Consider the following 24988-nt stretch of genomic DNA (forward strand, 5'->3'; position numbering starts at 1 on the left):
TAATCATGAAATGGATCATGTACTTTTTTGTGTGTGTGTTGCTGGGGATTGAACCCAGGGCCTTGTACTTGCAAGTGCTTGCCTTGTGCTACCAACTGAGCTATATCCCCAGCCCCTGGATCATGTACTTAAATGAAAAATGTAAACCTGTAAAACCTTTAGGAAAAAATGGATATAATCTTTTGGTTCTAGAAGAAGGAAAAAAGTTCTTAGATGTAAAACCAAAAGTACAATTCAAAAGAGGGACAAATTTATACGTTGAATTTAATGATAATTTTGGAAATTTCTCAGTGAAGCCCATGTGAAGAAGGTGAACAGACTGAGGGAAAGTATTTGCAAACTACATATCTGATAAAGAACTACTATCTATAATGTATAAAGAACTCTCTAAACTCATTAGTGAAAATAGTCTGGTTTGGAAAGGACAAACATACACAGGCATTTTTCCAAAGAGGACATGCTAATAGCAAATAAGCACATAAAAAGATGTTGCACATTATTCAGGGAAATACAAACCAAAACCACAAGGAGATACTACTGCCCACCTATCAGAGTGGCTGGAATAAATGAGGTAACAATACCAGAACTGGCAAGGTTCTGGTATGCAGAATATTTAATATAAATGACACACCACTTTGGAAAATAGCTTGGCTGTTTATCAGACTAACCATGCAACTGCCTTATAAACCCCTTGATTCTACCTTTGGACATTTATCTCAGAGAAAAGTTAAATTATGTTCGTATAAAAATCTGCACAGAAATATTTATAGCAGCTTTATTTGTAATAGCTCAAAAGTGAATCAGACCAAATGTTCTTCATACCCTAGAATGCCACTGTGCAATAAAAAGGAACAAACTTGCTACAGGGAACAATTCGGATGAATATCCAGGCAGTTACAGTGAATGAAAAAAGAGGTTGCATAATATATAACTTCAAATACATAGCATTTTCTGAAGGACAAAATTTTAGAAACAAAGAGCGGCTTAGTGACTGTGAAAGATTAGTTAATCATACAAGGGTAACAACAGAACTCTGAGGTGCTGAAATGTTTGGTGTCTTGACTGTGGTGGCGGAAAAATGAAATGAAACTTGTTACAATTGTTTGAACCTACATGTGCACACAAATGAGTGCAGGTAAAACTAGAAACAGGAAGATCCGTGGATGTATCAGTGTTGATATCTTATTTATGGTGTTGCACTATAGTGTGCAAACTAGGTAAAGACACATAGAATCTCTTTGTGTTATTGTTTACCATGGTATGTGAATTTACAGATATCTCAATAAAATATAAGTTAATGAAATGTAAAAATACAGATCACCTTTACTTAAAGATATTAAATACACAGTGAAAAACAAAACCACATGGTTTGTTAATAGAGAGAGTGTTCATGATCACTTCTAGTGTTCAGTATGGTTCTAGAATTACTGCTCAACCTAATTAGACAAGAAAAGGAATTATAAGTATAAAAATCAAGAAGAGAGAGATAAAACTGTTTGGAGATGATGTGATCATTGGATTATATGATTTGGAAAACCCAGAGAATCAAAATTACTAAAAGTAATAAGATATAATAACTCACAAATTAACATATAGAAGTAACTTTTTCATATACAAATTACCTTTAGAAGATACAATACAAGTACAGATATAATAGAAATCAAAACTTTGTATTTCTTGGAATAAGTGGTTATCAAGTAGTGATCACCAGAGCTTTATGTTAAAAAGAGAGAAAGAGCCACAGCTATGACTCTTCAAGCATCCATATCTGTTTGTTATTTGCGCGCAGTCTAACAGTGCTGGGGACTCGAACCTGGGTCTCCAGCATGCTAGGCAGGCATTCTACATGATGGGTTATATCGCCAGCACAGTTCCATCCATATCTGGAAGGATGCACCAAGGTCTCCTTTATAGGATCAAAGATGAGACTAATGAGTAGGTCTCAACAGAGCTAATGTTCTGTAGGTGGTCTAGAAGGGATCACTGTTTAGAATTGGTGTTGGTTACAGCTGAACTGAATATGGTGCATGATCTGTCAAAGTAGGAAGCGAGTTTCCCAAAATAAATTGTTTCAAGTATTACCTGGATTGAATGTGAAACGTTCTCTCTAGTGGCCCTTCTTTAGAGTCCTCTTAAATATGAGTAGAATTGAATAGCTTTGACAGTGTATTGGATGTATTCCAAATTCAGGTCCCTGGTCGCCTCCAGTTGAGAAGGTAGAACATACTGCTTCGGGATATTCAAGCCAAAAGTATCTAAAATACCTTCTAACAGTATAGCTTTTTTAAGCTAAAGAAAAATCATAACATGTCAGAGAAAGTTTAAAATGTACTTGAAATGCACAGAATGTGGGGAAAGACTTTTTCCTTGATTTTTAGATAATATGAAAAAAAGGATAAGGAAATAAGAAAATGGTCATTGCAATTTTACATTCTTCTTTCTTTTTTTAGCTGGCTTTTGAAACAATGAGTGTCATATCTGTGGTCACTAATTGTGCTCTGATTGGAATGTCACCCCAAGTGAATGCAGTCTTTCCAGAGTCAAAAACGGACCTCATTTTGATTGTAGTAGCAGTGGAAGTAAGTGAAAATTTATTATTTGAAATAGCATCCATATCAATAGATGTCTCTGTTGTTTGTTCTAAAGCAGTGCTATCCCTATTGACCATGAGTGACAATTTAGTATCATGCATTTACTGGTAAGAAGGCAAAACAGTTCAAATGGAGGACATGATGATTCAGCCTGTGTATCTATGGTTACTGCCCAGACCATCAGGATGCAAATAAGAAGTGACTTTTCTTGCTATTGTGCTGGCCTGTCCAGTGCTGAGAGGATAAATTCTCTTTGGAATAAAATTCTAGGGAAATGTCACTTCTGTTTTCTTAGGAAAATCCTAAGAAATGCTTCTTAATAATGATTTATGTCTCATTTGCCACAGGTATAAAACTCCACATGCAATTTGTGGAATAATACATAATTTAACATACAAAGTACAGGTAGGCTGTCTCTGTACTTTTCAGTTTTTCCTTTGTTCATGTTTTAGAATATGGATTACTACAGCACCTTGAAAATTAAACACTAATCAAAGTAAATAGAATTTCCAGGAATTTTTTTATTGCTAGTGATTATAATTATCAAAAAGAATACCATAACCTTTCATTTTTTGAAATTTAAAAAATTGAACAGTTGTAGAAATTTATTAAAGCAGGATTTAGATTTACTATAGAGTGGTGTTCCATGTCCCCAAGGCCTTAGGGCTCAGAGCGGACCAGAAGAAATGAAATTATGTACATGTACATTTCTGGAATTGGCTAGTGAAATGTATTCTGCTTTGCCCTTTTTGCTCTTTTATTATATTTCCTAGGAATGGGTGCTCATGATAGATGCTATATGCAGAATATGCATTTGGAGAATGATTTTAGACAGCAGTGTGTAGGAGGGGAAAGAGATTGGCCCTGTCAGATAAAAGGAAGTTGGTTTTGAATTTTGTGAGTTGAATAGGATTTTGGAGAGCTATTTGCAAGACTAATTTATTACCTGCAGAAATGAGAGAATAAGACAGAGGTTCCTTGGAGAGGGAGAAACCAGCTGCCTGGACTTCTTGATTTAGGATGTGGCCTATAACTTTTCATATCTAGAAACTTGCCCTTGCCAATATATCCAGGATTAATTAGCCTTTTGGGATTGCATAAACTGAAAACTATTAAGATGCATAAGAGGCCTATCAGAATGTCAGGTAGCTGATTTCCAATAAGGAGATACTTTTCTAGTGACCATAATAATCAGTGTTAAAGTCCAGATGGAATTGGTTATTAAATAATTTCATGGTGAATGATGCACCTGGACAGGGAAAGCGTAATAGTCCTGAGGGACACGGAAACCTGAAAGCCACCCCTGCCCCAGAGTTCTGTCTTGAGGCGGGTCTTGGTATCCATCGTCAGCTTCTGAGCAGGGCCAGATGATATAGCCCACCTCTTGATTTTGTCTTCTCTTCCTCCCGATTTCTGACTAGCCATCTTCCTTCTTGTACATACCATTGATCAGGCTGCTGCTTTCTTTTGTATTTAGTGATACCTTAATCAGGTACCCAGGACCTGGTTCTCTCTTACTCTGGAAGATTTGCTGGCCATTTCCTGTTACTTCACTGACTTGCCTACATTTGAGATTACCCTCCCTTTGGTTTATAAATTGAGCATTTTGTGTGTAAGTACAAAACTAACCCTAGAGAAGGTGTTAGAAGTAACCAAAGAATTAGTAAGTTAGCTAATTTTATTCTCGTGTTACTGAGACCTCAGATGAACGCCATCTGGTCTTGTAATGAATCCAAAAAGTGGAACATGTACAAATAAGGAAAAATAAGTTTTTGGTTTGTTACCATGTAAGCTTATAAAATCATGCTGAAATTATGATTCACATTGTTATAAGGTAACTGTGTGAGCTGATGAACATGTTAATTAGCTTAATTGTGATAGTCATTTCACAATATATGTTGTACCCTTAAATACATACTATTTTTATTTGTACCTCAATAAAGCTGGAAAGAAAAAAAAAGTTTATCAAACTTATCTGGTATATACATACAATGGAATATTACTCAGCTTTAAAGAAGAATGAAATTCTGACATTTGCTGGTTATTAGATGGAGTTAGAGAATATCATGCTAAGTGAAATAAGACAAATTTAAGAAACCGAAGACTGAATGTTTTCTCTGATATGCAGATGTTAATTCATAATAAGGAGGGGGATAGGGAAGAATAGAGTTACTTTATGTTAGGTAGAAGGGAGTGAAGGGAGGGGAAGAGGGTATGGAGGAAGGAATGATAGTGGAGTAAAACAGACATGATTACTTCATGTACATGTATGACTGCATGACCAATGTGGTCTTACAATATATATATAATCAGAAAAATGAGAGATTACACTCCATTTATGTATGATCTATCAAAATGTATAAATGCATTCTACTGTCATGTACAACTAATTAGAACAAAAAATTTAAATTAAAAAACTATCAGTGGGTCAAATTAACATATTTATTTATATTTGTAAGATTTTTCTCTTAAACCTGAAAGTATCTTTTCAAGTAAGGAAGGTAAAATCTTAAATTTTTAACTTTAAAATAAAAATTTATTTTTTTCTTATTTTTTCTAGAATCTAGTATTTATTCGGTTTTAAAAGAATGTTTTCCTTGTAGCATATTAACAGCATGCTGTACTTTCATAATTTATTCATGGCCTCTAAATGAGTAGATTTCAGTAATTCTAAAAAAGCCATAATAAATAAACTCTAAATATATATTTGAAGTAAAGTCTTATATATGTATTTTTAACATCTTGATGGAAAAAGCAGGTTTAGTTAAAAATTTTCTCCAAATTAATTAGCATTGAAATATAATTATAGGGTTAGAATTTGTTAACAAAGCAAAGAAGTCTTAGAAAATGCAATAATTTTAGAAAGTTGATATTTAATTTAATTTAAAATTGGATGAATTGATGATAGTTTCAATAGCTTTTTTGGCTCACATTTTCTAAGCCAGCTAACTGCAAATTGTTAGTGAGGTTTTTAATTCTTTGGTTTTTTTAAGAGCTTGATTTGATGCAGCATGAAATTGAGTAAAGGATAAAATGGTCATTACTACTTGCTAACTGTCCTGTCACGGCTTTTGTGTATTTACTGCCATCTAGTGTTGCCTTTGAGAGTTAATGGTACCTGAATTCTACTTTTATTTGTAAAATAGTTAAGACAGTTATTCTAGACTGGAGAATTAGCTGACCAATGTATAATATGAAAATATATGAATATGCCATTTTTCTGGGTAGAAAATAAGCAAATACTAGCAATGTCATAAGGTTTAGCCCACAAGATCAAATCAGTACTCAAATAATTTCCCTTAAGAAGTAATGCTCCTCACTTTTAAAACAAATTTAGTTTAGTGTACTTCTTTGATGTAATTTCAAGCGAAGGATCAATGCTTTAAATGAGGAATTGTATAAAAACCCCAATTTTTTAAAAAATAGAAATGACCTAAAATCTTACAAACATCAAATCTTAGATAATATTTTAATATGAAATGAATTTACAGTTTTCTTTTAATTCTAAGCTTGGCACACTGTACCAGTTAGAAATACTAAGTGCTATCAATTTACCTACTAAAAGCTGTTGTTTTCCTAAGGTGAAAATGAGTAAACTATTTACTCCAGAAGTTACATAATGTTTAGGACCAGGTTATCAACAAGCCTGTCTGTACCTTGCATGTTTAATTGTAGTTTTAAAAAACAATACTTAATGACAGTCTGGGTCACCCCACCTCCTCACCCCTGCTCCACAGTGCTGGTTAGAAACAGTTGATTCTCATCTGTTTATAATGACTAAAGGTATTTTCTGAGGATGAACTGAGCCCTCTTTTTTTTTTTTTTTTTTTTAATGCCCTCACAGGGTTATTTTCCTAGTTTCAGACTTAAAGAAAAATTGCAAGACAATGCAGATAATCCCTATATACCCTATATCAAGATTTATTAATTTGCATCATTTTTGTCATGTATATTCTCCCTCTCTGGAGAGAGAAGGTGGGCAAAAGGAAGGAGGAAAGGAGGAAGGGATGAGGAAAGAGAGACAGGCAAAAGAGAGATTGCTTATATTTGCATATAGACATTTAAAACTACACAGATGTGGCATCTGTTCCTGCCCTGTCTCTTAGTGCCACTGCCTTGTCTTATGAGCCCAATTCTTTGGCTGGTAGACTGAGGTTAGTGCAGCTTCTCCTGCATGAATGCTCTGAAGAGCAGAAGTGACCCAGGCATATTCTAATCACAAGTGTATGGCATTGAGCAGGTCCTGCTACCACTCTTACAGGGTGAGTGTGAGGTCGTGTATGTGAAATGCAGAGCTGAGTACCCGGTTGAAGCACAGGGGATGTGAGTGGCTGTTCCGCCTTGGCGCAGCAGTGCAGACTGACACTCCAGTTGTCTTATTATCATTGTCATCATCATTTGTTAGGCAGGCAGTGTCACAGCAGAGAAGCAGCTGGGGGTGTCAGAGTTAGTGTATAGCTAAACCAGAATCTCAACTTTCCCTCTAATCTCTGTGCACCTCCCTCTCCTCAGATGTATAATGGGGATGTTGGTAGTCTGAGTGAGAAGTGACAGGTACAAGTTTGATTCAGAAGAGGAACTGGAAAACTGATAGCAGTTAATAGTGCCATCATTATTAGTGGATTGATCTTTTAGTGATTAGCTCCTATGTCTCCATTGGCTCCTGGATACATTTCCATAATAATGCTGCCTTGGTTTTGTTTGTTGTTTATATGTTAGTCTCCCTCCCTTCTCCCCTCCTGTGACATGACTATGTGTCTCTCTTATCAGTCTTGCTCCCACACCTCAGTCCACCTCTCCCTTCTACCTATCCACTAATCAAGTCTTGCCCATTTCGACTTTGTAATATTTGGCTTCTCTCACCAATCATCAATGGCATGGGTTGAGTTCAGGTGCTCACCATTTCTCACCTAGACTTGTTTTTTTTAAATGGATTTGCAAGTATAATTCTTTTTATTATTTTATTACTGAGTGTAATTCACATAGCACATGATACAGTTCAGTGGTTCTTGCCTAGAGTCTCATGCCAAAACCTCACTAGCCACCTGACCCTCATGCTGTCCCTCCTTTGCCCCATGCACTGTTTCTCATCTAGAAGTTATTATTCCCAAATGAAATTCTGATCATATTTCTCCTTTGCTATGGTGCATGGCTTTCAGAAGACATACCTCAGTGGAATGCAGTTTCCTTTTCCTTTTCACCTCCTCTGGTTTCCATTCCATCCTTGGACATCCAAGAGCCCTTCTCACAAGTCACTGTTAGCATTTACCAAAAACTGGAGCATTCATAAGTCTCCTCTTCCAGACTCTGATCTTCCTGAGAGCCTGGGCAAAGACCAGCACACAGCAAATACTCAGGAACTGAGACATGTTTATTGAATTATTTTTTAACTCTTTGTTTTCAAGTGATTAAGTAATTGCTTAATGAATGAATGAGTCATTTGTAGTTTTTTTCCAGTGCACATGTATTAAACTTAGTAGCAGACATTTAAGAATTAATTTCAGATTTATAATTGAAGACTTTGATGTTGAACTTTTGGGAAGTATATGAAGAAAATTCTTAGGCAAAATATTAACATATTTATAAGATCAACTGAAGGATGTTAGGTGGTATGGCACGGTAGTTAAGAACAAGGACTCTGGGTTCAAATTCTGACTACACATTGGCTAGCTCTCTGTGTCTTTGAATGATTTCAGTGTACGCTTCCTGCATTGTTATGAGGATGAAATTAATAAATTCATACAGTGTATTTACTACAGTGCCTGTCAAGATTGAGTATTCAATATTTGTTAGCTGTAATTGTCACTTTTTTTTTTTTTTTTTTTTTTTAGGAAAAAAATTCTGTTCTCATAGAGGACTCTTTACACAGTTGAGGGGTTTGGTTAAACTCTTGAGAATACAGTTTAAAACTTAGGAAGGAACCCACAGCCAACCAAATCATTCATCTGGTCACTACGTCCCTCTGTTGAGCACATGTTGAGTTTCTGGGAAGGTAATTAAGGGTTTTGATGTTTGGATTAGGGTACATTTGAATGGAATTGTGTGGTTTTATTTTTTCTTCCTACTTTAGTTTCATTTATTCCTGTCGATAATCTTGGTTGTTTCCTAGCCTTTCTGTGGGCTGTCCTCATTTTCAGGTTTTATGCAAAGAATACTTCTGTGCTTTCCTAATGGGGTGGGAATAATTAAAGAGAGTCAAGGCAGATTCTTTCATTGAATACATGTTTACTGTGTGCTTAACATACCCCAGGTGTTGGTAAGGTATGGCCCCCACTTTGGACCTCTACAGAGCTATCTGAGAGAGTAATTCTGCTGTACTCCTGCCTCAGCTGACCCAGCTTTCTCCATTCCCTCCTGAGGGTACCCTGACTGTACAGGTGCTCCCAGCTGGGTGGAGTTGGCGTGGGAGATGGTGGGATAGAAGTCTACACTCACTGAATTAAGTGCTTTTTATCAAGAGGTAGTTTGTTACTATATTTGTTTATGTGTGGCATTCTTGTTACTATAATTGGCATAATTTAATTAAATGGAATGAAAACTGATGAAAAGCATGTGCTAAAATAGAGCCATCTTTTCTGTGCAAACCTTTGGAAAGACTCCATAAAGACAAATTACTCCATAAAGACAAATTACTCCGTAAAGACAAAATGAGAGTTATAAAGGATTGGGGAGAAATCATAAAAATATGGGCAGATTCCAGATTCTTTTTTCACATTGCTTCACAAGCGTCTTCAAGTTTTCACTTTTCTTTAAAGAAAAGAAACCTGGGTCTCTTAGGCATTGTCTTATGGGTGTTCTTTCACTGCATGCATTCTAAAATGCATAAATACATACAGTTTTATGATTCTACATTTCAGCTCACTTTTTTGATTAACTGAGGAATTACTGATCCTACTTGTATCACCTCTGTGGACTTCTTCTGTCCTTAGGGATTCCTGAATTTGAGGCCTGGCTTTTAGGTGTGTCAGTTAATGGGAAATATTTGTTTTGTGAAGAACCTAAAGCCCTCAGAACTGATGGTTAGCACATATTCTTTTAAAATACACTTTTGTTAACGTGCAATTTTCTGAAAATTACTCTGCATTTTTTTTTCTTTTAAAGATCTTACCGTGGTTAGCCTAACCTGTTTCCTGGCCTGGAAAGTTTAGGAAAAGTCAAGCCTCACACTTGTGAAAGTGATCCCTACACATTCACAATAGTATTCTTTTCAGAAAAGAATTATACAGGGGGTGAGAATTAGAAAACCAACTCCACAGCTTTTCTACATTGTAAGTCATCATTTAAAAGTCTGGCTGCACCCCTTCATACTCAAAACACTAGAAAAAATAGGGATAGTGGGAACATTCCTTAACATTGTAAAGGCCATCTATGCTAAGCCCATGGCTAATATCATTCTAAATGGTGAAAAACTGAAAGCATTCCCCCTTAAAACTGGAACAAGGCAAGGATGCCCTCTTTCACCACTTCTTTTCAATATCGTCCTTGAAACTCTAGCCAGAGCAATTAGACAGACCAAAGAAATTAAAGGGATACGAATAGGAAAAGAAGAACTCAAACTATCCCTGTTTGCTGATGATATGATTATATACTTAGAGGAACCGGGAAATTCCACCAGAAAACTTTTAGATCTCATAAGTGAATTCAGTAAAGTAGCGGGATATAAGATCAATGCACATAAATCTAAGGCATTTTTATACATAAGTGATGAATCTTCAGAAAGAGAAATTAGGAAAACTACCCCATTCACAATAGCATCGAAAAAAATAAAATACTTGGGAATCAATCTCACAAAAGAGGTGAAAGACCTCTACAGTGAGAACTACAGAACACTAAAGAAAGAAATTAAAGAAAACCTCAGAAGATGGAAAGATCTCCCATGTTCTTGGATAGGAAGAATTAATATTGTCAAAATGGCCATACTACCAAAAGTGCTATACAGATTCAGTGCAATTCCAATTAAAATCCCAATGATGTACCTTATAGAAATAGAGCAAGAAATTATGAAATTCATCTGGAAGAATAAAAAACCCAGAATATCTAAAGCAATCCTCAGTAGAAAGAGTGAGCAGGGGGTATCGCAATACCAGATCTTCAACTCTACTACAAAGCAATAGTAACAAAAACGGCATGATATTGGTACCAAAGTAGAAAGGTGGATCAATGGTACAGAATAGAGGACACGGACACAAACCCAAATAAATACAATTTTCTCATACTAGACAAAGGGGCCAAAAATATGCAATGGAGAAAAGATAGCCTCTTCAACAAATGGTGCTGGGAGAATTGGAAATCCATATGCAACAGAATGAAACTAAACCCATATCTCTCACCATGCACAAAACTAAACTCAAAATGAATTAAGGACCTCGGAATCAGACCAGAGACCGTGCATCTTATAGAAGAAAAAGTAGGTCCAGAGCTTCAACATGTCGGCTTAGGACCAGACTTCCTCAACAGGACTCCCATAGCAAAAGAAATAAAAGCAAGAATTAATAACTGGGATAGATTCAAACTAAAAAGCTTTCTCTCAGCAAAGGAAACTATCAGCAATACAAAGAAAGAGCCTACAGAGTGGGAGAAAATCTTTGCCAATCATACTTCAGATAGAGCACTAATCTCCAGAATCTATAAAGAACTCAAAAAACTCTACACCAAAAATGCAAATAATCCAATCGACAAATGGGCTAAGGAAATGAATAGACACTTCACAGAAGAAGATCTGCAAGCAATCAACAAACATATGGAAAAATGTTCAACATCTCTAGTAATAAGAGAAATGCAAATCAAAACCACTCTAAGATTCCATCTCACCCCAATTAGAATGGCGATTATCAAGAATACAAGCAACAACAGGTGTTGGCGAGGATGTGGGGAGAAAGGTACACTCATACATTGCTGGTGGGGCTGCAAATTAGTGCAGCCACTCTGGAAAGCAGTGTGGAGACTCCTTAGAAAACTTGGAATGGAACCACCATTTGACCCAGCTATCCCACTCCTTGGCCTATACCCAAAGGACTTAAAATCAACATATTACAGAGATACAGCCACATCAATGTTCATAGCTGCTCAGTTCACAATAGCCAGATTGTGGAACCAACCTAGATGTCCTTCAATTGATGAATGGATAAAGAAACTGTGGTATATATATACAATGGAATATTACTCAGCCATAAAGAATGATAAAATTATGGCATTTGAAGGCAAATGGATGAAATTGGAGAATATCATGCTAAGTGAGATAAGCCAATCTCAAAAAACCAAAGGAAGAATGATATCGCTAATAAGTGAATGATGACACATAATGGGGGGTGGGAGGAGTTAGTGTTAGGGTTAGAGTTAGGGTTAGGGAGGCGGGCAAGAATGGAGGAAGGAAGGACTGTATAGAGGGAAAAGAGGGGTGAGAGGGGTGGGGGGGAAGGGAAAAAAATAACAAAATGAATCAAACAGCATTGCCCTATGTAAATTTATGATTACACAAATGGTATGCCTTTACGCCATGTACAAACAGAGAAACAACATGTATCCCATTTGTTTACAATAAAATAAAATAAAAAAAATAAATAAAAGTCTGGCTGCATTATTTTTATTAAAGTGAAATCTCAGAACATCATATGTATGCACATTCAAATGTAAATACTCGCCCCTCTCTCAGCAGCAGGCAAGCTTGGTGCAATTAGTTTCCCCTTGAACTTGCCTGGTAACCTCTTTCTTGCATGACCATGAGCTTTCCTTTTAGATATGTGAACCAATTCCAATTCAAACTTACTGGATTCTCTGATTTTCTATCTATTTTTTTCCTTTGGGAAATGGGGAGATAATAAAGCATTTTTAGTTTCAATTTTTTCTCTTAGGATAGAGAAAGTAAGTTTTGTTTTAGGAAATTGAAACTAGAATTGAAGCACATAAGACACTTCTGCCCTTTAAAATATTGGCTGGAGTGTTGAGCAGTTTTGGATCTGGGGGAAATGCACTTGAGGAGGCTTTGTGGCAGGGAACACCTTCAAAGAATGAGTGGGACATTGGGGCAGCTCTAGAGATAGAAGCGAGTGAGAGGGAAAAAAATCAGGTTGTGGGTTTTCTTAGGGAGAAGGGAGAGCATGAATCAGAGGTGGGGGTAATGGCAGGGAAACCAATGGAGGGCTCTGAGCTCATGATGAAAATATCACATCCCCTTTCATTCCCAAACAGCCTCTTAGTACGCTTGTTTGAATGAGTTCAAAATTGATTTTCCTTCACTAACATAAACTCTAAACTTGACCATTTCAGTCATGGGTAAAAATGAAAATTGAATTTACCGCTGTCTTCCCACTATGAGACTGCACCTCCGATTCTGTTCTTGCTAGGCAGCAGCCCCCATGTGGGGTTGTGGGCTGGATGCAAGGGTGGTGTCTGTAAAGCACTGGCCCCAGTGCGAGTAGACAGCAGGCTGTTCACCAGCAGCCGCCTCTGCTCTGCCCACCCTGCCCTGTCTCAGTGACTTCACTGCCCTGCACTTTCTCTGCTCTTTCCACATCTGTCCAGAAGACGAGCTGAGATCTGCCCCTTGCTCTTCTCCCTTATTTTCAAACCCACCTTGCCTTGCCCATTTCTGCAGTCCTGTTTAGGTTCCAGCTCTTTCTGCCTGCCATCCCTAGAGTTTCTTTTCCTTCTGCCAGAATAGCAAAGCTTACACAATAATTGTTAGAGAGCGATAATCATTTTAGATAGCCTTCTGCATTTTCGCATAACTTGTTTTATTTCCACTTAAAAACTGTGAGTTTCTAGTTTGTTCTGGAGATAGAAAGAAGATAAACCACACTTCTTCCTCTCTCAGGAGAGCTCAAGTGGTTCATTTCAGTGCTGTAGTTTGCCTGGCTCTCATCTTGCTTTTTCCATCAGTTAAAATACTGTCTTTAAATTCATATTCGTCAGTGTTTAGATCCTGCTCAGCGACTCATGTTCTTCAGGAAAGTTTTCCCATATTAACAACACCCCAAACTTATAATGTTGTGTTAGTGTTCTAGGTCAAATCCCATTTCAAGAAACATTTAATCTGGGTTTGCACTAGAATTTTTTTACAAAAATTGGATTCAGGTTGACTCATATCGTAGGCATTCACATTGTCTTTGGGTTTGGAGAACTGCACCAATATGACTATTTCATAATGTTTCTCATTATTTTGATAAGTTGTAATTGTCCTTTTGTTGTTGCTTCTGTCTCTCTGCCCTCTTAGTCTATAGCTTAAAAGCTTCGGAACTTTTGATTTCTTCAGACTTTGGTTTCCCCCAAGGTGCCATGATGCAGCCTGGATTAAATTAGAAACTGTGTGAGAGCATTTTGTGGACTCCAAGGTGCTTGCAAATGTAAAATGTTAGCATTGCCATATAATTTAATTAATAAAATGTGTTCCCAATTCCATCATGTTATCAGTGTTACTAAAAATGGACTATGTATTTCTAAAGATGTTAAGAACCATGAAGGGAAGAATAGGAAAAGTTTTTGAATGTTGATTACTTTCTAAGAAATTTTAATTTTATATGTATCAGTTAAAAACCCTCATCTTCCAACTGAAGAAATATAAAAGCCATGTTGTTTTTTGTAAGATGTGCCCATTCTGAGCCTGAAGGTTAAGGCTCTCCTTGGCAGGTTGAGCACAAGGTGAAGATGAGCTTCAGAAGGTACAGACGTGGTTGTCCCCAGGCTGTCATAGTTGAGCCCCATCCGTGACCATTCCTATACATGCAGGGAAGGCTGTAGTGCTGCCATTATCACACTTCATGCAGAAACTAATTGGCACCATCTGTGCTAGTGATTAAGCCTGTGATGTGTCACTGCATGAGGAACTCGGGTTGAGGGAATATTTCACGGCACAAACGTGGTGAGATAGGAGCAGGAAGAACACAGTTGGTTAATATTCTTTTATGCTACTCAGTTGTAGAAAGGGGACCCAAGGAAAGAGCAGCTGTCTGATCATCAGTTCTGTTCATCCACAGCCTAGAAACACAGAGTGTTCAGGAAGGACTTAGGAGCAAGATCATAGGTAGAACTCAGCATTGTCTTCTCTTTACTATCAGATTTGTCCTGAGGTTGCTGTAACCTACGTCCCTTCTAAATCAGGACACTAAAATTGACTGAGGGTGGTTGCCAGTAGTTAGGAGTAAGGTGTAGGTTTAAGGGCAGTTTCTGGAGTGATAGAATTGTGCCATGTATTGATTATGTGATGATTTCATAGCTCAGTACATTTGTTAAAGTCAGAGAACTGTAGAGCAAGATGAGTGACTTGCACTGCATGTAAATACACCAAATTTTTAAATGTATAAAAATATATTAAAAAATGTTTGGAGAATATTTTATCTGTGATTCAGGATATGTTATAAAGAATTTTTCCTCTTTCAAAATTAAGAGCATACAATCTAAAACCAGTTAATCGAAAATTTGATTTTACATAGCAAGTGGCTCTTTTTAAACAACAAATAAGATTTTATAATTGACTCTTTAGAGACATTGTTAGAAGGAGCATGTCAAGAGAAGTAATGGGCTTCTTTGGCTTTTCTTGCTTTGAGTTCCCGTAACTTGAACATCATTTTGCTGATGGGAGGAAATTAATGAAGGGAAGATTAAACACAGTTGAGGATTTACTAATCATACGTAAGAACAAAAACGATCTGCTATTTTATGCTTTAGTTATTTGCAGACTACATTTTCAGAATGTGGGTCGTGCACAGAAATGCAAATAATTATGAGGACAGTGATATGCCACTGTTGTTAACCCTTTTGAAGGCACAAGGTAATCACGTGCTCCTAGGATCAGCAGGATCTGTAGAAGAGATACAGGACCACGGTGGCAGTGACTGAGAATTCCAGTGTTAATGAGTGAGGATTGAGATGATGTAGCAGGAGGTGTCAGAAACCATAGTTAATTTTATGTAACATTTAAATAAATAATTTCAAAATAAGAATAACAATTTAAACAACTTATAATATAGAATTTACACATGTGCTTGATGTTTATCAGAAATGTTTAACTTATAAAGTAATCTAAACCAAGAAGCTATTTAAGTAAACTAATGAATATTTATTTATTTATTTATTGGGTACTAGGGATTGAACTCAGGGGCACTCAGCCACTGAACCACCTCCCCAGCCCTATTTTGTATTTTATTTAGAGACAGGGTCTCACCAAGTTGCTTAATACCTCACTTTTGCTGAGGCTGGCTTTGAACTCGTGATCCTCCTGCCTCAGCCTCCTTGAGCCACTGGGTTTACAGACATGCACCACCACACCTGGCTTACAGAATATTTTTTAAATATAAAGAAGACTAAAACATATGTGAAGAATATGACCCAATAGAAAGATGACTTAGCAGTTAGATAACAAGGATTTGGATTTGATGAGTACATATCTTATAGGACTTTGCTTTAAAATAAAGCCTGAGGTTGTAACTCAGTGGTAAAGTGCTTGTGCAGCATATGTGAGACCCTGGCTCCATCCCCAGCACCACACATATGCACATGTACACGTGCACACACATAAAACACAACAAAACATAAGCCATGATGCCTTGTCCTACGTATTACTGCAGGGGAAAAGTCTGTCTTCTTTAATGTCGTTGGGAAGGGTCCTGACTATGCAAACCCTTGTCAACTGATGGCATAGTATTCACACATCTCCAGATTTTAAGGGAATTTGGATTTTCAGAATTTCTCCCAGTTGTCCTAGTTTCTGTTACTGAAACTTACTGTCATTGTACTCAGAGTCTGTAGTGCTACTGTAGGTGTGGTTCACATCCTATGCTGGTCTGAGAACTGCTGATTAAGTCTACAGCAAGAGAAGGAACTCATGCTCAAGTGCAAGTCAACATACTGTTTCTTTCATTAAGAATGTTTAGGTATGAAAAAAAGTAGATGATTTGCACTCTGGCACAAGTGCCACCTCCCAATGTGAGCTGGTCACAAGCGTGTTTGACCTGCACTGGCTTGCAGTGCTGAGGTTAAATACATCCCCCTCCTGTCCCCTGGAAGGTTGGTGGATTCGGATGACATTCATGCTACTGAGCAGGAGCACTGCCTGTCATATTGTTTGCATTCCTGACTCTGAGTCTGTCATGCTCCGCTGCCTTATTCCATGCCTGTGTATATGCAGGTGGACTGTCCTGTGGAGAGGTCACCACTGCTCTTTGGCTCGTTATTGTTGGGAGTGTTGTCTGGGTCAGTGAATGGAACCCTGCAGAGTGACTCTGCTGCTACTCTCCCTCCTTCTCCCTCTCCCCCTGCACATGAGCATGTGCATAGAGACACACACGCGCGCACACACACACACACAGAGTTCTGAAAATAGCAGAAGGTATTCAGTTGGTCCTTTCAACCTGTGGGAGAAAGTGCCCTCTGCAAGCATTCCTTCTCAGCTCTCTGTAGAGGAGTATTTTATACAAATTGTTTTCTCCATACCTTTCATGTGTACTCTGCCTTGAATTCCATGTTGCTTGATATCTGATAGTCTTTTAATAAAGTTTTTTTTTTGGTTGTTAACTGACAGAATGTAGAAACTAGAAAGGAATAATTTGCAGAAATAGTTGTCTTTATTTAAGTTTTTATGTATGTGTTCCTTGAATAGTGATGCATTTACATGATTCAGGACTTCTGTTTCCTAGTCAACAAATTCCTCGCTTTGGCAGCCAGTGTGATTGGTTTCTTGTACATGCTTCTAGAGATATTTAATGTACCGATAAACAAGTATATATAAGAATAATGATTCATGAGCAGAATTTAGTGAATTTTCTAGTTGTTTAGTATAAATAAGAGAATGCTATTAGCAATTAAGAAAAAAAAAATTTAAATACTAGGGACTAAACCCAGGGCATCACACATGCTCATAAGGTGCTCTGCCACTGAGCCATGTCCCCAGAGTGTTTTTAAAAGATTTTTATTTTAAGACAGGGTCTTGTTAGTTGCCCAGGCTGGCCTCAACCTCCTTAGTAGCTGGGATTACAGGAGTGTGCCTCTGCACCAGATGGGGAAAAAATTATGTAAAGGAATGTATATGTAAGCTGACCTCTGATGCTGGTGAACTTTGGAACTTACGACTTGAATGGTATTTTACAAAGTAGTTTTGACCTTTCAGAATAATATAAGTTCTTGCATCATGAATAAATGACAAGTTGAATAAAACTGATTGGTATGCTTGTTATTTCAGGATCAGCTTCACCTCCAGTTTAGCAAGATCAAGAGCTGCTTATGATAAATATTTTGTCCTGCTTTTTGCCAAAGATAGGACCAGGACTAGATTGGGGTCAAAGCAAAGGAGCAGTCTATTTGTGGACCTATTACATTGTTTTGTTTTGTTTTGTTTTAATAAGAATGAATTTCTTTAGAACTGCTCCTAAGGCCAAAGCCTGTTTAAACAGATAACCGTGCAACTTTGGAATAAGAATCAGTTTTAACAGTATAGTTCAGCAAAAAGGTACTGGATTAGGAAGCCTTGAGGTGTTATTGAAATAAGCCTCATAAGATTTAAATAAATGTGAAATAGGTGTATTCTTTGACCTACAAATTCCATGTCAAATAATTTATCTTGAGGCGAGAGAACTGGAGGCTGGGCACTCTACCAACTGAGCTATATCCCCAGCCTCTTTGACTGTTTTGGTGAAGTCTTAGCCTATATCCTGGCCTGGGGGCAAGCAGGGGTATGTTGAGCCCCTTCTGAGTTCAGGCCCTGGCCTTACCATAGAGTTCACAAAGAGAATATCTTATGCGGTGTGGAGCAGGGACACCTGGCTAAGGAACAGGGCCTTTAGAGCAGGGCACGGGTTTCATATGTAAAAGAAACTGAGCACACAGAAACCTAAACATATCATGAGTAATTGTAGTGCCTGGATCAGTGATTCCAGATATTTTAGGATTGATTCTGCTGTTCTTTCATGGGAGATAGCATTAAAATAATGTGAATTAAGATTAATTTTGTTGTGTGTAGCACAAGGAAGTTTTGGGGTCAGTGATACTGTTCTGCACCCAATTATGACATGAATCTATGTGTGTGTTCAGATTCATAAAGCTGTATACCAAAAAGTAAATTTTGCTGTATGATAAAAATTTATTTGTAAATAAATAAATAATTTATAAATAAATCTTAAAAAATAAAAAATATTTTTATTTTGACAATTTTGTATATTCCCTGCAAATGGAGGTTCTTACCTGTGAAAGTTAAGGTTTCACCATTATATTGGATGAGCTGTTATATGTCCCCTCCTCTATAAAAATTGAGATTTCCAAGGACTTAGACTGTTTCCTTCTGTTTACAGATTGAATGAGGATGGCAAGTCAGTGATGGTGGCTGTTCTTTTTTTCTAAATTCTTGGTAGGAAGTTTGAACCATTAAAAATGGAAGTTTAGGGGAAAGCAAAGCATTTGCAGCCATTGAAGCATCCTTATTACTATTGCCTCTTTGTTCAGAGTCTCAGTCCTCTTCCCTTGGATTTTTGGACTCTTTACTCCTCTGCACTGTGAATACCTTAATGAGAATATTGAGATTTTAATCCTGACTTCTCGTAATTCTACTTCTCTCCTTGTTGCAAAGCACAGCTAGCATCACACATGGGGCTGGCAGGTGAATGGACAGGGCACTGTCTGGGGCCATGGCCATGGTGGTGCTCAGTGATGGGGATTTCCATTTATTGGGTGAAGCATCACTAAACTCCAGCAGTGCTGTCAACTCCTGGCTCTTTCATTATTACATTTTTAATTACCATGGAAATGACAGAATTATGAGATCATATGTTGTATTTTCATAGTTGAGACCTGCTATATATTTTTATACCGATTAGAAAATGGAAATATAAGATAGTAACCTTTAATTTCATATTTTAAAATACTAATACAAGAAAAAACTAACTAGCATACTTGTCAGAAAATAGAGAATTTTATGTCATGAGAGTCCCTTATTTTACTGTCATTCTCATAAAATAATTTGGAAAAAGTAGGATTACTTATAAACTAATATTAAAATAACATAGGTCTTGGTGAATTCTTGGAATAAAGAATAAGACATTATTACCTCATGTACATCTATGGCTGCATGACAGATGTGATACTGCAATATGTACAATCAGAAAAATGAGAGATCACACTCCATTTATGTATGATCTATCAAAATGTATAAATGTATTCTACTGTCATGTACAACTAATTAGAACAATTAAAAAATCAATAAAAAAAAAAAAAAGAATAAACCAGGCTGGGTGTGGTGTATGCCTGTAAACCCAGCATCTTGGGAGGCTGAGGCAGGAAGATCTCGAGTTCCAAGCTAGTCTCAGCAACTCAGCAAGACCCTGTCTCTAATAAAATGTAAAAATGGGCTGGGGATATGACTTAGTGGTTGAGCACCTCTAGTTTCAACCCCCAGTACCAAAAAAAAAAAAAAAAAAAAAAAAAAGCCAGGACTTACAAAGTTAAAAATATTTCTCCAAAGTAATAATAGAATTTGATTTTAAAATATAGGTTGGTTCGTGAAGATCTTTCATTTTGTTTTGTCTTCAAAAATAGTGGCGCCTACCAGTAGTCCTAGCAGCTCGAGAAGCTGAGGCAAGAAGATCGAAAGTTCAAAGCCAGCTTCAGCAACTTAGCAAGGCCCTAACTAACTCAGTGAGACCTTTTCTCTAAATAAATATTTAAAAAGGACTGGGGATGTGATTCAGTGATTAGGCAGCCTTGGGTTTAACCTCTGATACCAAAGAAAAAATTAAAAGAATTAGTGGAATATTAGTTAAATAGTATGAGTTGTAATCAAAAGTTAGAATACCTCCTATAATGGTGACCATAGGCTTATTTTTTTTCCTCAAAGTTTACTAATAATACTTCACAAGCAGGTTTTAGTTAAAAATTATTTCTGGTTATATATGTGCTACTTGAACCTCAGGAGACTCTGGGTGACCTCTGACCCACTGGTTCTCAGACCTGTTCTCCATGGTTCCTCACTCCAGGTGGTAGCCTCTTCTCCTGGGGATGATTTTATTCTGTTCCCACACCTCTGTACCTCTGTTTTCTGTTCTATTTTTTCCCTTAATGCTGACTTGACTTCCGAGCTCACCTGGATGTGTGCTTGGGACCTGGTCTCACTGAATTTGGGTATTGACTCCCTGTTTTCACGTGACATGGAGTGTGTGGCCTTCCCTGTCTCTTAGGTATGTCACAGACATGAGGAATGGATGCTTTCATTAATTCTCTCCTTATGGATCTGTTTTTTTTTTTTTGTTTCTGTTTGTGTTTTGTAAGGACTTACAGAGATTGGGATTTTGGTGGCTCTACTCTATGGCAGCTCAGAGATCTGTAATAATAATTTTGTATCTGGAAAAATTGAATTTATCTTGTTTTTTTCAGGCAGTTTTAGTATATTATGTTTATTCGTGAACAGAAGAAGAGTGCTTCATCTTCCGTTCAGTTTATGGTGTATTTCATTTTACATTATTTGAATTATCATACTTCTTCTGATTTATACTTAGTTCACTACAGAATCTATTCTTGTTAATACAATAGTAAACCTCTAATATATCATCTGTAGGAGCATGCTGGGCATGTTGTAATAGTTTAATTGGATAAGGAGCATTTTGAAATTGAATTTTTATAAATGTATAGCTGTTGGACCAAATGTGAAAACCTTCCCCAGAAATCCATTACACAGATGAATCCATAAACCTGTGATTTAAATCCTGTATAAATTGTCCCAAATCAATGAAGAGTACCCTGGCGTGTGTGTGTTCATTGTATGCAATATGTATGTGTTCATTGTAAGTGACGGGTGTGTTCATTGTATGTAACGTGCATATACACATGTAGGAATTTTATAAACATATGCTTTTTTCCTGTATTGTTGAAGTCAAACAATAAATCAGAAATTATTTTAGATCCTCAGAGAACTATTTCTGCTTAAAGTAAGACATAAGAATGTATATGCTATATCCTGTAACATTTATAAGATATTTTAAGTAAATATTCAGAATATTTTAAGGAGCTTTTTAAAATTAAATGTAATGGATTTCTGGACGCTGGTTGTGGGTGTCAAACTCAACTGAACTTTGAAGAAGCGAAACCGTTTGTAAGACACACAACATTTTACCAGAAACTCCCTACTGCCCTTCCTGGTCACTACCACCCCAAGCAACCACCATTTTGATTTGTGCTATTTAGTTTTGCCTCTGTTTAAAATTTTTGCATAAATTTTGCCATACAGTATGTTCTCTCAATATATATTTTTTCAATTATCCTAGGATGTTGGAATTGTTTCCCAACTATGGTGCTTTTTAGCAGTTTTCTCCTCTGACTTGTTAATTAATCATTTTGTATCACCGTGTTGATGTGCATGCTGCTGCTTTCCCATGGCTGGCAGTGGGCTGCAGTCTGCACAGATGCACTGTTTCAGGCATTACAGAAATAACCATAAACATTACGTCTCTAAATCCAGTGAAGAAATTGTCAAAATGATGGTTAATTAGAGAGATTAATAAAATATGAAGATATTTAAAGATCTGGTGACTGAACAGGACAATTAGTATGTTGCTAATTCTGAAAGTGAATCTAAAATGGGAAAGATAATTTTACAGTCCATATGTTTGTCATATCCCTGACTAAAGAGATCAGTTGGCAGTCTTTTTAAAGCTTCATCGTTTTCACCATTCAATTGGTTTTATTTCTCTAAGTGTGCTGACTTTAATGACTTTTTTACTTAATACTTTCTAAGTATATTATGTGAATATGCTAGAGTGTATTGAATGTTGCTACTTGATGATAGGAGTGATAACTCTGTTACAAAACAAAATAAATAAATTCAAAGTGGAGAGATGATGTTGGCTCATTACAGTAGCAGCAGATCCTTTGGAATTGGAAGGAATGATTTCCAGAAAACCAACCTCATAGAGATTTCATAAGTGGCTGCCGTTTTGATACTGAGGACAGAAGAGGAAGAACTTGCAACAGAGAGCAGCAAATGGGGAAAATGGCCTCTGTTCTTCCTAAATATATCAGCTTCCCTTCCCTGTCACCACCACTACAGGTTTTATTTTAGGAATTTAGAGGAGAAAGGACAGACAAAACATCTTTTCCTGCTTAATAAGTCTGCTCCCTTGACATTACTTCCTTCCATGAAATGTGGGTAAACATGCCTTTCCCCTCTCTGTTCTCCCTGGCTCCATGTGTTGCACAGGATCATTGCACAAAGCACTTGGAGAAGGAAGGAGTACCTGGTCCCTAGGACTAGGTCAGTGTATTGTGTGGGCAAACATAAAGTCAGGGTCTATTGCATGCTGCAGCTACCACCTTCCTGGTCTCAGAGGTCTCAGAGGTCTCAGAATTACATGAAAAAAGGTGAAGTTGAAGAAATTGTATCATATTGAGTTAGAAATTTGCAGAGCTGTTTCTTAATATTTTCTTGGGATTTTTTTCTCCCCCGGAGAACCCAAGTCTTCAAAAATGGGAAGAAAATGTACTCTTCATGGGAAAAGTGTTCACCTGACTATTATAGAAGCTTGAAATTTTATCATTCCTGTGTGAGAACTGCTGGAACAGAAGCAAGGCAAGACGAATAGCCATATCCATTCTTAGTGCTTGTTTGAGGTGAATGACTCAACTTGTTCTAGAAATTCCTTCTTTGACTGCTGTGAGAGACTTATTCCCTAGTTTTCTTCCTACTTCTTTGATTATGCCTTCTTGGCCTTATTTATTCCTGAGCTTCCTTCTGAGCTTCTCCTTTTCAGGGTTTCTTTCCAGTCTTCCTCTGCTCCCCTTATCCCTTTCCTGGGTAAGCTTGTCATTTCACGTCCTGTTCAGCTTTGCTGTCTACCTGGGTTTCCTCCACCTGAGTGTCAGCCAGGGACCTCCAGCTTAGCAATCCAAAATTGAGTTTATTTATAACCATCCATGTGATCTTGACCAGAACCTGGTCTCTGTACCTTTGCTTTCCACATCCGCACATCACCACCCAGGCAGGTCTTTCATCTGGACTCAGTTTCTCTCCACCGGTGCCTTATGCATAACCTCGGAGCAGGTTCTTATCATTTCTTGCCAAAATTGCTTCAGCATTTTCTTAAATGGCACCTAGGCTCCTCAGTCTTGGCACTATCCAATTCATTCTCCTGCTAAAATGATAATTCTGAAACACAAAGCTGATCTTATTCCCTCCTTAAAAGCCTTCACTGACTCTGCCATTTTCAGGACTAAAGTCCTGGCTTTCTAGGTCCTTTATGAAATCATGCAGCTCTTCCCCACTGCTCTCCTGTCTACACTTTGATAATACTGAGCTCCTTAGGGCTCCTCCATGGGACTGAGCCCTTGCTTCCTTAGTATTTTAGGTTGTGCCGCTATCTCTGCTGAGAACCCCTTTTGTCAGGCATACTTAGCTTAAATAGCTAATTGTGATATTGGTTTGTGTGTAGGCATGGTACATGTAAGTCATTCTGTTTTCTTGCTAGCACTTAAACTTCCTCCAGTGTCCAGAGAATCTCTGACTTTATAAGCAGAGGCCCCCTCCCTTTCTAGAATCTGACAGTGCAGATTTTCCTTTCCTGGTCTCCTTCACTTCTAGGGCATGAACATGGGCATATGATCTATACTTTCACTCTACACATGGGACTGGAAGCTAGTGAGCTCAAGATGTGAGTACAGAATCCACGTTGGCAAGGGCAGCCATAGCTTGGCTGTGAGGATGGTGTTATGTCTGTGTCCAGTAGTCATTGCTCTGGTGTCCTTGCTGGTACAAGTCTAGGAGTGGTGATTTTGTATGTCACTCTTGGCTATGTGACTGCTAAATCCGGTTCCTTAGGCCTTTTAGAGGGTAAGTAACCTGCCTGGTAGGTTTTTAACCTGGTAGGTTTTTAACATTTTCTTTGTTCAATTAAACCAGAATTGGTATTTTGGGCTTGCAAATAAGAATCCTACTTAACCCAGATTTCCAGCATCAATACTTTCAAGGATAGAAGGCAGAACACAATTATCCTTATAACAATGTGACACACCCTTAATGCATAAGAATGATGTAAAACTCTTGACTTGCAGGTAAAGAGTAATCACAATATTTAACAGAAAGGTCTTGTGCTACACGTACATGATTGCAGTTACAGAGTTTTCTCAGAAAAGAACACCAAAACATTGCTATGATCACAAAGACGGTAAAAGTGTAGATATAGAAATAACTATGGAGCTTCTTTTCCAAATATTTACTTAGAATGATAAATGCATGTTGTACAACTTGCCATTTTAGCTATTTAAGCATATAATTTAATAACATTGATTATAATTACAGTGGTATACACCATCACCACTATCAATATCCAAAACTTTTGCATCACCCAAAATAGAAATTCTGTATCCATTAAGCAAAAAAATCCCATTTGCCTTTCCTCAACCTCCTGCTAATCTCTGCCACACTTTGTCTC

At 37.3% G+C, this 24988-nt stretch overlaps 1 protein-coding gene across 1 annotated transcript in view; it reads left to right on the forward strand.

Annotated features, from left to right (window-relative positions):
• Positions 1-24988, forward strand: part of Ano10 (anoctamin 10) — a 192703-nt gene that overhangs the window by 51913 nt on the left and 115802 nt on the right. The window contains exon 11 of the mRNA XM_047532217.1: positions 2451-2579. Within this exon, the coding sequence (XP_047388173.1) occupies positions 2451-2579 (129 nt within the window). The remainder of the gene's footprint in view (positions 1-2450; positions 2580-24988) is intronic.

This window comes from Sciurus carolinensis, chromosome 17 (genome assembly GCF_902686445.1).
Source record: "Sciurus carolinensis chromosome 17, mSciCar1.2, whole genome shotgun sequence".
In the NCBI taxonomy this organism is placed as follows: domain Eukaryota; kingdom Metazoa; phylum Chordata; class Mammalia; order Rodentia; family Sciuridae; genus Sciurus; species Sciurus carolinensis.